This window comes from Netta rufina (assembly GCF_964035555.1).
Source record: "Netta rufina genome assembly, chromosome: 18".
NCBI classification, from domain to species: domain Eukaryota; kingdom Metazoa; phylum Chordata; class Aves; order Anseriformes; family Anatidae; genus Netta; species Netta rufina.
In genome coordinates this window covers 540,933-552,000 of record NC_140142.1, presented here as the reverse complement: position 1 = coordinate 552,000, position 11,068 = coordinate 540,933, and the positions used below count along the sequence as shown (strand labels likewise).

Sequence of the window (11,068 nt, the reverse complement as noted above, 5' to 3'; positions counted from 1 at the left end):
TAAAAAAAGGCAAGCGTGGCCCCGTAAAGCAAAACAAAGCACGGCCAAGGAAGGCAAAGCTGAGCAAAGGAAAGTAGCACCAGGAAAAGCAAAGCATAACCAGGGAAGACAAAGCAAACAAAGGAAAGCAAAGCACTTTGAGGCAAGGCAAAGCACAGCACGGGTAGGAAAGGCAGAGCAGTGCCAGGTCTATAAAGCAAAGCTAAACCAAGGAAAGCGTGGCCAGGGAAGGGAAAGCTGAGCAAGTCAAAGCAGAGCAAGGGAACGTAGCACAAGGAAAAGCAAAGCATTTTCAGGAAAGCAAAAGCAAAGCAGTCTGAGGCAAAGCAGGGGCAAGAACAGCAGAGGAAAGGAGGTATGGAAAAGCAAAACTGTGCCAGCAAGAGCAAAGCAAAGCGGAGCAAGGCAAAACAAAGAGAAGCAAAGCGAACGTAGCGAGCCGGCGGCCAGCCCTCCTTTGGGTTCCAGGTGTCTGTGGGGGGGAGACCGGAGGGCTCCATGTTGTGTGCAGGTGGCAGCCAGACTTGGACAGTGGCTGTACCCTGATCGCCCACTCCTCAGCCTTCTTCACAGCTCCTAGTCCACTGTGACACCCGGCAAGAACCATGTCTTGCTTTAGCTGGTTTTATATATCTATATACATTTTGTTGTTGTTGTTGTTGTGGATTTCTTCCACCGTAGTTGTGGGAATCACGTAGTTACTTATTCTCGTTGAAATCCTCACTGAACACTATCACCACACGAGTAGCAGTTAGGGGTCCCCTGGGCGGCTCGCCGCATGGCTGGGGACACAGAATGGATCGTGTCGGGTGGCCAGGCCTGCTGCACCCAGCCTCCAGTTCTGAGGGGATGGTGGCTGGGCTGCGGGGAGGCCAAGTTCTGTGTCTGACGGTTTATGCGTTCATAAATATACCAATCGACTCAGCAGTAAAATCAGTGGGACAGTCTCCGAAAGAAGCCTCGCACAGCACAGGAGAGCAGAGCAATGCGGATGGAAGCTGAGCAAGACAAGGCAGAGCCCTGCTAGTGAAAAGACCTAGCGGCATAAGGAAAAGCAATGACAAGCACGGCCTGGAAAAGCAAAGCACGGCCAGAGAAAACACAAGAAAAAGATATAAAAGGAAAACATAAATCATGGAATGAACATCAAATAAATTAAAAAAAAAAAAAATAAAAAAATGCAAAGCGTGACCAGGAAAGGCATAGCAAAGCAGAACAAAGTAGAGGAAAGCAAAGCTAAACAAAGGAAAGCATGGCCCTATCAAGCAAAAAAAAAAACAAGGCCAGGGAGGGCAAAGCTGAGCAAAGGAAAGTAGCACCAGGTAAAACAAAGCATAACGAGGGAAGACAAAGCAAATAAAGGAAAGCAAAGCAGTTTGAGGCAAGGCAAAGCACAGCATGGGTTGGAAAAGCAATGCAGTGCCAGGTCTGTAAACCAAAGCTAAACCAAGGAAAGCATGGCCTGATAAAGCAAATGAAAGCATGGCCAGGCAAGGCAAAGCAGAACAAAAGAAGGTAGCAAAAGGAAAAGCAAAGCAGTGCCAGGAATACAAAGTAAAGCAAAACAAAGGTAAGCATGGCCGGAAAATGGAAATGAGAGCAGGAGCAGGTGAGGCAAAAGAGAGCAAGGCAAAGGTAAAAAAAGGCAAGCGTGGCCCCGTAAAGCAAAACAAAGCATGGCCAGGGAAGGCAAAGCTGAGCAAAGGAAAGTAGCACCAGGAAAAGCAAAGCATAACCAGGGAAGACAAAGCAAGCAAATGAAAGCAAAGCATTTTGAGGCGAGGCAAAACACAGCAGGGGTAGGAAAGGCAGAGCAGTGCCAGGTCTATAAAGCAAAGCTAAACCAAGGAAAGCGTGGCCAGGGAAGGGAAAGCTGAGCAAGGAAAAGCAAAGCAAAGGAAAGTAGCACAAGGAAATGCAAAGCATTTCCAGGAGAGAAAGAGCAAAACACTCTGAGGCAAAGCCGGGGCAAGAACAGCAGAGGAAAGGAGGTATGGAAAAGCAAAACTGTGCCAGCAAGAGCAAAGCAAAGCGGAGCAAGGCAAAACAAAGAGAAGCAAAGCGAACGTAGCGAGCCGGCGGCCAGCCCTCCTTTGGGTTCCAGGTGTCTGTGGGGGGGAGACCGGAGGGCTCCATTTTGTGTACAGGTGGCAGCCAGACTTGGACAGTGGCTGTACCCTGATCGCCCACTCCTCAGCCTTCTTCACAGCTCCTAGTCCACCGTGACGTTTTATATATCTCTACCTATTTTGCTGTTGTTGTTGTTGTTGTGGATTTCTTCCACCGTAGTTGTGGGAATCATGTAGTTCCTTACTGTCTTTGAGAACCTCACCCACACAACTAGCAGTGCGGCCCACCCAAGCCAGCTCGCCGCATGGCTGGGGACACAGAACGGACCATGTTGGGCGGCCAGGCCTGCTGCCCCCACGCGCCGGTTCCGAGGGGACAGTGGCTGGGCTGCGGGGAGGCCAAGTTCTGTGTCTGACGGTTTATGCGTTCATAAATTTACCAATCGACTCAGCAGCAAAATCAGTGAGACGGTCTCCAAAGGAAGCCTAGCACGGCACAGGAGAGCAGAGCAATGCGGATGAAAGCTGAGCGAGACAAGGAAAAGCCCTGCTAGGCATAGGGAAAAGCAGTGACAACCAGGGCCTGGAAAAGCAAAGCACGGCCTGTAAAAACACATCAGATAGGTCCAAAATGAAAACAAATCATGCAAGGAACATGAAAAAAAAAGTAAATTAAAAAATAAATAAAAAAAAAATAAAAGATGAAAGGCAAAGCAAAGCAAAGCAGAGCAAAGCCAAGCTAAACAAAGGAAAAAATGGCCTGATAAAGCAAACGAAAGCAAGGCCAGGGAAGGCAAAGCAGAGCTAAGGAAAGTAGCAAAAGGAAAAGCAAAGCATAACCAGGAAATGCAAAGCAAGCAAATGAAAGCAAAGCACTTTGAGGCAAGGCAAAGCACAGCACGGGTAGGAAAGGCAGAGCAGTGCCAGGTCTATAAAGCAAAGCTAAACCAAGGAAAGCGTGGCCAGGGAAGGGAAAGCTGAGCAAGTCAAAGCAGAGCAAGGGAACGTAGCACAAGGAAAAGCAAAGCATTTTCAGGAAAGCAAAAGCAAAGCAGTCTGAGGCAAAGCAGGGGCAAGAACAGCAGAGGAAAGGAGGTATGGGAAAGCAAAACTGTGCCAGCAAGAGCAAAGCAAAGCAGAGCAAGGCAAAACAGAGAGAAGCAAAGCAAACGTAAGGAGCTTGCGGCTAGCTCAGTAAAACCAGTGGGACAGTCTCAAAGAAACCTAGCACAGCACAGGGCAGCAGAGCATTGCGGATAAAAGCTGAGCAAGACAGAGGAAAACCCTGCTAAGGAAAAGCCTTGCTAGGCATAGGGAAAAGCAGTGACAACCAGGGCCTGGAAAAGGAAAGCACGGCCTGTAAAAACACATCAGATAGGTCCAAAAGGAAAACAAAAGAATGTAATGAGCATTTAAAGAAAAATAAATCAATAAATAATAATAATAATAAAAAAAAAATAGATGCAAAGCATGTCCAGAAAAGGCAAAACATAGCAAGGCAAAGCAGAGCAGAGCAAAGCTAAACAAAGGCAAGCATGGCCCTATACAGCAAAACAAAGCACGGCCAGGGAAGGCAAAGCTGAGCAAAGGAAAGTAGCACCAGGAAAAGCAAAGCATAACCAGGGAAGACAAAGCAAACAAAGGAAAGCAAAGCACTTTGAGGCGAGGCAAAGCACAGCACGGGTAGGAAAAGCAAAGCGGTGCCAGGTCTGTAAACCAAAGCTAAACCAAGGAAAGCATGGCCTGATAAAGCAAAGGAAAGCATGGCCAGGGAAGGCAAAGCAGAGCAAGGAAAAGCAAAGCAAAGGAAAGTAGCACAAGGAAATGCAAAGCATTTCCAGGAGAGAAAGAGCAAAACACTCTGAGGCAAAGCAGGGGCAGGAACAGCAGAGGAAAGGAGGTATGGGAAAGCAAAACTGTGCCAGCAAGAGCAAAGCAAAGCGGAGCAAGGCAAAACAAAGAGAAGCAAAGCGAACGTAGCGAGCTGGCGGCCAGCCCTCCTTTGGGTTCCAGGTGTCTGTGGGGGGGAGAGCGGAGGGCTCCATTTTGTGTACAGGTGGCAGCCAGACTTGGACAGTGGCTGTACCCTGATCGCCCACTCCTCAGCCTTCTTCACAGCTCCTAGTCCACCGTGACGTTTTATATATCTCTACCTATTTTGCTGTTGTTGTTGTTGTTGTGGATTTCTTCCACCGTAGTTGTGGGAATCATGTAGTTCCTTACTGTCTTTGAGAACCTCACCCACACAACTAGCAGTGCGGCCCACCCAAGCCAGCTCGCCGCATGGCTGGGGACACAGAACGGACCATGTTGGGCGGCCAGGCCTGCTGCCCCCACGCGCCGGTTCCGAGGGGACAGTGGCTGGGCTGCGGGCAGGCCAAGTTCTGTGTCTGACGGTTTATGCGTTCATAAATTTACCAATCGACTCAGCAGCAAAATCAGTGAGACGGTCTCCAAAGGAAGCCTAGCACGGCACAGCAGAGCAGAGCAATGCGGATGAAAGCTGAGCGAGACAAGGAAAAGCCCTGCTAGGCATAGGGAAAAGCAGTGACAACCAGGGCCTGGAAAAGCAAAGCACGGCCTGTAAAAACACATCAGATAGGTCCAAAATGAAAACAAATCATGCAAGGAACATGAAAAAAAAAGTAAATTAAAAAATAAATAAAAAAATAAATAAAAGATGAAAGGCAAAGCAAAGCAAAGCAGAGCAAAGCCAAGCTAAACAAAGGAAAAAATGGCCTGATAAAGCAAACGAAAGCAAGGCCAGGGAAGGCAAAGCAGAGCTAAGGAAAGTAGCAAAAGGAAAAGCAAAGCATAACCAGGAAATGCAAAGCAAGCAAATGAAAGCAAAGCACTTTGAGGCAAGGCAAAGCACAGCACGGGTAGGAAAGGCAGAGCAGTGCCAGGTCTATAAAGCAAAGCTAAACCAAGGAAAGCGTGGCCAGGGAAGGGAAAGCTGAGCAAGTCAAAGCAGAGCAAGGGAACGTAGCACAAGGAAAAGCAAAGCATTTTCAGGAAAGCAAAAGCAAAGCAGTCTGAGGCAAAGCCGGGGCAAGAACAGCAGAGGAAAGGAGGTATGGGAAAGCAAAACTGTGCCAGCAAGAGCAAAGCAAAGCAGAGCAAGGCAAAACAGAGAGAAGCAAAGCAAACGTAAGGAGCTTGCGGCTAGCTCAGTAAAACCAGTGGGACAGTCTCAAAGAAACCTAGCACAGCACAGGGCAGCAGAGCATTGCGGATAAAAGCTGAGCAAGACAGAGGAAAACCCTGCTAAGGAAAAGCCTTGCTAGGCATAGGGAAAAGCAGTGACAACCAGGGCCTGGAAAAGGAAAGCACGGCCTGTAAAAACACATCAGATAGGTCCAAAAGGAAAACAAAAGAATGTAATGAGCATTTAAAGAAAAATAAATCAATAAATAATAATAATAATAAAAAAAAAATAGATGCAAAGCATGTCCAGAAAAGGCAAAACATAGCAAGGCAAAGCAGAGCAGAGCAAAGCTAAACAAAGGCAAGCATGGCCCTATACAGCAAAACAAAGCACGGCCAGGGAAGGCAAAGCTGAGCAAAGGAAAGTAGCACCAGGAAAAGCAAAGCATAACCAGGGAAGACAAAGCAAACAAAGGAAAGCAAAGCACTTTGAGGCGAGGCAAAGCACAGCACGGGTAGGAAAAGCAAAGCGGTGCCAGGTCTGTAAACCAAAGCTAAACCAAGGAAAGCATGGCCTGATAAAGCAAAGGAAAGCATGGCCAGGGAAGGCAAAGCAGAGCAAGGAAAAGCAAAGCAAAGGAAAGTAGCACAAGGAAATGCAAAGCATTTCCAGGAGAGAAAGAGCAAAACACTCTGAGGCAAAGCAGGGGCAGGAACAGCAGAGGAAAGGAGGTATGGGAAAGCAAAACTGTGCCAGCAAGAGCAAAGCAAAGCGGAGCAAGGCAAAACAAAGAGAAGCAAAGCGAACGTAGCGAGCTGGCGGCCAGCCCTCCTTTGGGTTCCAGGTGTCTGTGGGGGGGAGAGCGGAGGGCTCCATTTTGTGTACAGGTGGCAGCCAGACTTGGACAGTGGCTGTACCCTGATCGCCCACTCCTCAGCCTTCTTCACAGCTCCTAGTCCACCGTGACGTTTTATATATCTCTACCTATTTTGCTGTTGTTGTTGTTGTTGTGGATTTCTTCCACCGTAGTTGTGGGAATCATGTAGTTCCTTACTGTCTTTGAGAACCTCACCCACACAACTAGCAGTGCGGCCCACCCAAGCCAGCTCGCCGCATGGCTGGGGACACAGAACGGACCATGTTGGGCGGCCAGGCCTGCTGCCCCCACGCGCCGGTTCCGAGGGGACAGTGGCTGGGCTGCGGGCAGGCCAAGTTCTGTGTCTGACGGTTTATGCGTTCATAAATTTACCAATCGACTCAGCAGCAAAATCAGTGAGACGGTCTCCAAAGGAAGCCTAGCACGGCACAGCAGAGCAGAGCAATGCGGATGAAAGCTGAGCGAGACAAGGAAAAGCCCTGCTAGGCATAGGGAAAAGCAGTGACAACCAGGGCCTGGAAAAGCAAAGCACGGCCTGTAAAAACACATCAGATAGGTCCAAAATGAAAACAAATCATGCAAGGAACATGAAAAAAAAAGTAAATTAAAAAATAAATAAAAAAATAAATAAAAGATGAAAGGCAAAGCAAAGCAAAGCAGAGCAAAGCCAAGCTAAACAAAGGAAAAAATGGCCTGATAAAGCAAACGAAAGCAAGGCCAGGGAAGGCAAAGCAGAGCTAAGGAAAGTAGCAAAAGGAAAAGCAAAGCATAACCAGGAAATGCAAAGCAAGCAAATGAAAGCAAAGCACTTTGAGGCAAGGCAAAGCACAGCACGGGTAGGAAAGGCAGAGCAGTGCCAGGTCTATAAAGCAAAGCTAAACCAAGGAAAGCGTGGCCAGGGAAGGGAAAGCTGAGCAAGTCAAAGCAGAGCAAGGGAACGTAGCACAAGGAAAAGCAAAGCATTTTCAGGAAAGCAAAAGCAAAGCAGTCTGAGGCAAAGCCGGGGCAAGAACAGCAGAGGAAAGGAGGTATGGGAAAGCAAAACTGTGCCAGCAAGAGCAAAGCAAAGCAGAGCAAGGCAAAACAGAGAGAAGCAAAGCAAACGTAAGGAGCTTGCGGCTAGCTCAGTAAAACCAGTGGGACAGTCTCAAAGAAACCTAGCACAGCACAGGGCAGCAGAGCATTGCGGATAAAAGCTGAGCAAGACAGAGGAAAACCCTGCTAAGGAAAAGCCTTGCTAGGCATAGGGAAAAGCAGTGACAACCAGGGCCTGGAAAAGGAAAGCACGGCCTGTAAAAACACATCAGATAGGTCCAAAAGGAAAACAAAAGAATGTAATGAGCATTTAAAGAAAAATAAATCAATAAATAATAATAATAATAATAAAAAAATAGATGCAAAGCATGTCCAGAAAAGGCAAAACATAGCAAGGCAAAGCAGAGCAGAGCAAAGTTAAACAAAGGCAAGCATGGCCCTATACAGCAAAACAAAGCACGGCCAGGGAAGGCAAAGCTGAGCAAAGGAAAGTAGCACCAGGAAAAGCAAAGCATAACCAGGGAAGACAAAGCAAACAAAGGAAAGCAAAGCACTTTGAGGCGAGGCAAAGCACAGCACGGGTAGGAAAAGCAAAGCGGTGCCAGGTCTGTAAACCAAAGCTAAACCAAGGAACGCATGGCCTGATAAAGCAAAGGAAAGCATGGCCAGGGAAGGCAAAGCAGAGCAAGGAAAAGCAAAGCAAAGGAAAGTAGCACAAGGAAATGCAAAGCATTTCCAGGAGAGAAAGAGCAAAACACTCTGAGGCAAAGCAGGGGCAGGAACAGCAGAGGAAAGGAGGTATGGGAAAGCAAAACTGTGCCAGCAAGAGCAAAGCAAAGCGGAGCAAGGCAAAACAAAGAGAAGCAAAGCGAACGTAGCGAGCTGGCGGCCAGCCCTCCTTTGGGTTCCAGGTGTCTGTGGGGGGGAGAGCGGAGGGCTCCATGTTGTGTGCAGGTGGCAGCCAGACTTGGACAGTGGCTGTACCCTGATCGCCCACTCCTCAGCCTTCTTCACAGCTCCTAGTCCACTGTGACACCCGGCAAGAACCATGTCTTGCTTTAGCTGGTTTTATATATCTATATACATTTTGTTGTTGTTGTTGTTGTGGATTTCTTCCACCGTAGTTGTGGGAATCACGTAGTTCCTTACTGTCTTTGAGAACCTCACCCACACAACTAGCAGTGTGGCCCACCTGGCAGCTCGCGGCATGCCTAGGGACAAAGTATGGACCGTGTCGGGCGGCCAGGCCTGCTGCCCCCACGCGCCGGTTCCGAGGGGACAGTGGCTGGGCTGCGGGGAGGCCAAGTTCCGTGTCTGACGGTTTATGCGTTCATAAATTTACCAATCGACTCAGCAGCAAAATCAGTGAGACGGTCTCCAAAGGAAGCCTAGCACGGCACAGGAGAGCAGAGCAATGCGGATGAAAGCTGAGCAAGACAAAGCATAGCCCTGCTAGGGAAAAGACCTGCTAGGCATAGGGAAAAGCAATGACATCCAGCGCCTGGAAAAGCAAAGCGCGGCCTCTAAAAACACATTAAAAAGGTCCAAAAGGAAAACAAAAGAATGCAATGAACAATTAAAAAAAAATGCAAAACGTGTCCAGAAAAGGCAAAACATAGCAAGGCAAAGCAGAGCAAAGGAAAGCTAAAGAAAGGAAAAAATGGCCTGATACAGCAAACGAAAGCAAGGCCAGGGAAGGCAAAGCAGAGCAAAGGAAAGTAGCAAAAGGAAAAGCAAAGCATTTTCAGGAAAGCAGAAGCAAAGCAATGTGAGGCAAAGCTGGGGCAAGAACAGCAGAGGAAAGGAGGTATGGGAAAGCAAAACCGTGCCAGCGAGAGCAAAGCAAAGCAGAGCTAGGACAAAACAAAGAGAAGCAAAGCGAACGTAGCGAGCTGGCGGCCAGCCCTCCTTTGGGTTCCAAGTGCCTGTTGGGGGGAGACCGGAGGGCTCTCATGTTGTGTGCAGGTGGCAGCCAGACTTGGACAGTGGCTGTACCCTGATCGCCCTCTCCCCAGCCTCCTTCACATCTCCTGGTGCACCGTGACGTTGGGCAAGAACCGTGTCTTGCTTTAGCTGTTTATTTCTTTATTGTTGCCTTTCTTGCAGCGTAGTTGTGGGAATCATGTTGTTACTCCCAGAAAAGACCGTGCTGGGTGTGCAGGCCTGCTGCCCCCTCGTGCCAGTTGCGAGGGAACGGTCGCTGGGCTGCGGGGAGGCCAAGTTCTGTGTCTGACGGTTTCTGCGTTCGTAATTATAGCGACCGACTCGGCATCAAAATCCGCGGGACGGTCTCCGAGAGGAGCCCAGCACGGCACAGGAGAGCAGAGCAATGCGGATGAAAGCCGAGCAAGGCAAGGCAGAGCCCTGCTAGGGAAACGACGGCGGGGTTGGTTCCCGGCCGGCAGGTGTTCCCCGCCTCGGGGCGCCGCGGGCGCCTCGTCTAAGCGCTGCGGACAGCAGCCGTCAGGTCTACCCGGGCGCGGTCGCCATGTTTGCTTAGCCGGCGGCGACCTGTAGGGGTCGCTGCAGGTCCGGCCGCGAGAACGGCGTCGGGGTCTGCCCGGCAGCGACGGGCGCGCGGGCGCGAGCGCGTTTGCGAGGGCTCCCGTCCGCGGGTCGGTCGAGCGGTTCCCGAGCGGGTCCGATCGCGCGGAAAGCGTCGGAAATTCCCGGAAAGGTGCGAAAAAGCCCGAAAAGGTCCGAAAAGTGCCGGAAGGGCCCGCTCGAGAAGCGAAGGAAGGCGGGCCGGCGCTGTCGGTTCCCGGCCGGCGGGTCTCCCCGTGTCCCCCTGAGGTTGCCAGGTCTACCGTGTGCCCCCCGTTGCCGCCACGTCTCCCCGTGTCCTCCTGCGGCCGCCAGGTGTCCCGGGGCCCTCCTGCGGCCGCCAGGTCTCCCCGCGTCCTGCCGAGGTTGCCAGGTCTACCGCATCGCCCCGTCGCCTCTGCCGATCCTCCCGCGGCCGCCTGGTGTCCCCGCGTCCTCCCGCGGCCGCCTGGTCTCCCCGTAGCTTCCCGCGGCCGCCAGGTCTACCCGGGCGCGGTCGCCATGTTTGCTTAGCCGGCGGCGACCTGTAGGGGTCGCTGCAGGTCCGGCCGCGAGAACGGCGTCGGGGTCTGCCCGGCAGCGACGGGCGCGCGGGCGCGAGCGCGTTTGCGAGGGCTCCCGTCCGCGGGTCGGTCGAGCGGTTCCCGAGCGGGTCCGATCGCGCGGAAAGCGTCGGAAATTCCCGGAAAGGTGCGAAAAAGCCCGAAAAGGTCCGAAAAGTGCCGGAAGGGCCCGCTCGAGAAGCGAAGGAAGGCGGGCCGGCGCTGTCGGTTCCCGGCCGGCGGGTCTCCCCGTGTCCCCCTGAGGTTGCCAGGTCTACCCTCGCGGAGGAAATAGCCGCCGGTCGGGCAGAGGGAACGGCGGCCAGGTCTACCGCGTGTCCGACGGGACTTGGAAGCCCGCCGTGGGGCTGGAGGTAGACTAGCAGGTCGTGGCACGGCTCGGAAGGTGTGGTAGGCGTCGCTGTTTCTCTGTGCCTCCAGTTAGGTCGAGGTAAAAGTCGGTTGCGCTCGGCTGCCTCGCCGCGGTAGGCTGGAAAAGGACGTCCGCCGTTTGTGAGGCAATGACTTTTGTGTCCGTCTATAGGAGAGAGTGAGGACTCTGCTCCGCCAGCGGTGCCGAGCGAGCGCTTGGGGCTTGGAGAGCCGGCGCGCGAGAAGGGGGCGCGCGGCGTCGGCGGTGGCGTCGGCTCGGGCGTGGGTTGTGTGGAGCGGTAGCCGCCAGCGGTTTGCCGACCCAGCTACCCTCCCCGCCGGCGAGCGAGAAGCGGTCTCGCGCGTGCGAGTCGCCGGAGAAGCAGCAGCGAGCCGCGAGCTCAGAGCTGTGGAGAGAGAGAGCGGCCAGAAGCCGGCGGGCGGTCCGCCGGCGGCCGAAGGCGTCCGTCCGGGGGCGTCC

At 51.9% G+C, this 11,068-nt stretch overlaps 1 protein-coding gene across 1 annotated transcript in view; it reads left to right on the top strand.

Annotated features, from left to right (window-relative positions):
- The window catches only part of LOC311216677 (olfactory receptor 14C36-like), a gene marked incomplete at both ends in the record, with an annotated part of 20,542 nt that extends 10,356 nt beyond the window's left edge, over positions 1-10,186 (top strand). The window contains one exon of the mRNA XM_084298203.1: positions 9,659-10,186. Within this exon, the coding sequence (XP_084154329.1) occupies positions 9,659-10,186 (528 nt within the window). The remainder of the gene's footprint in view (positions 1-9,658) is intronic.
- Positions 10,187-11,068: the final 882 nt, after the last annotated feature.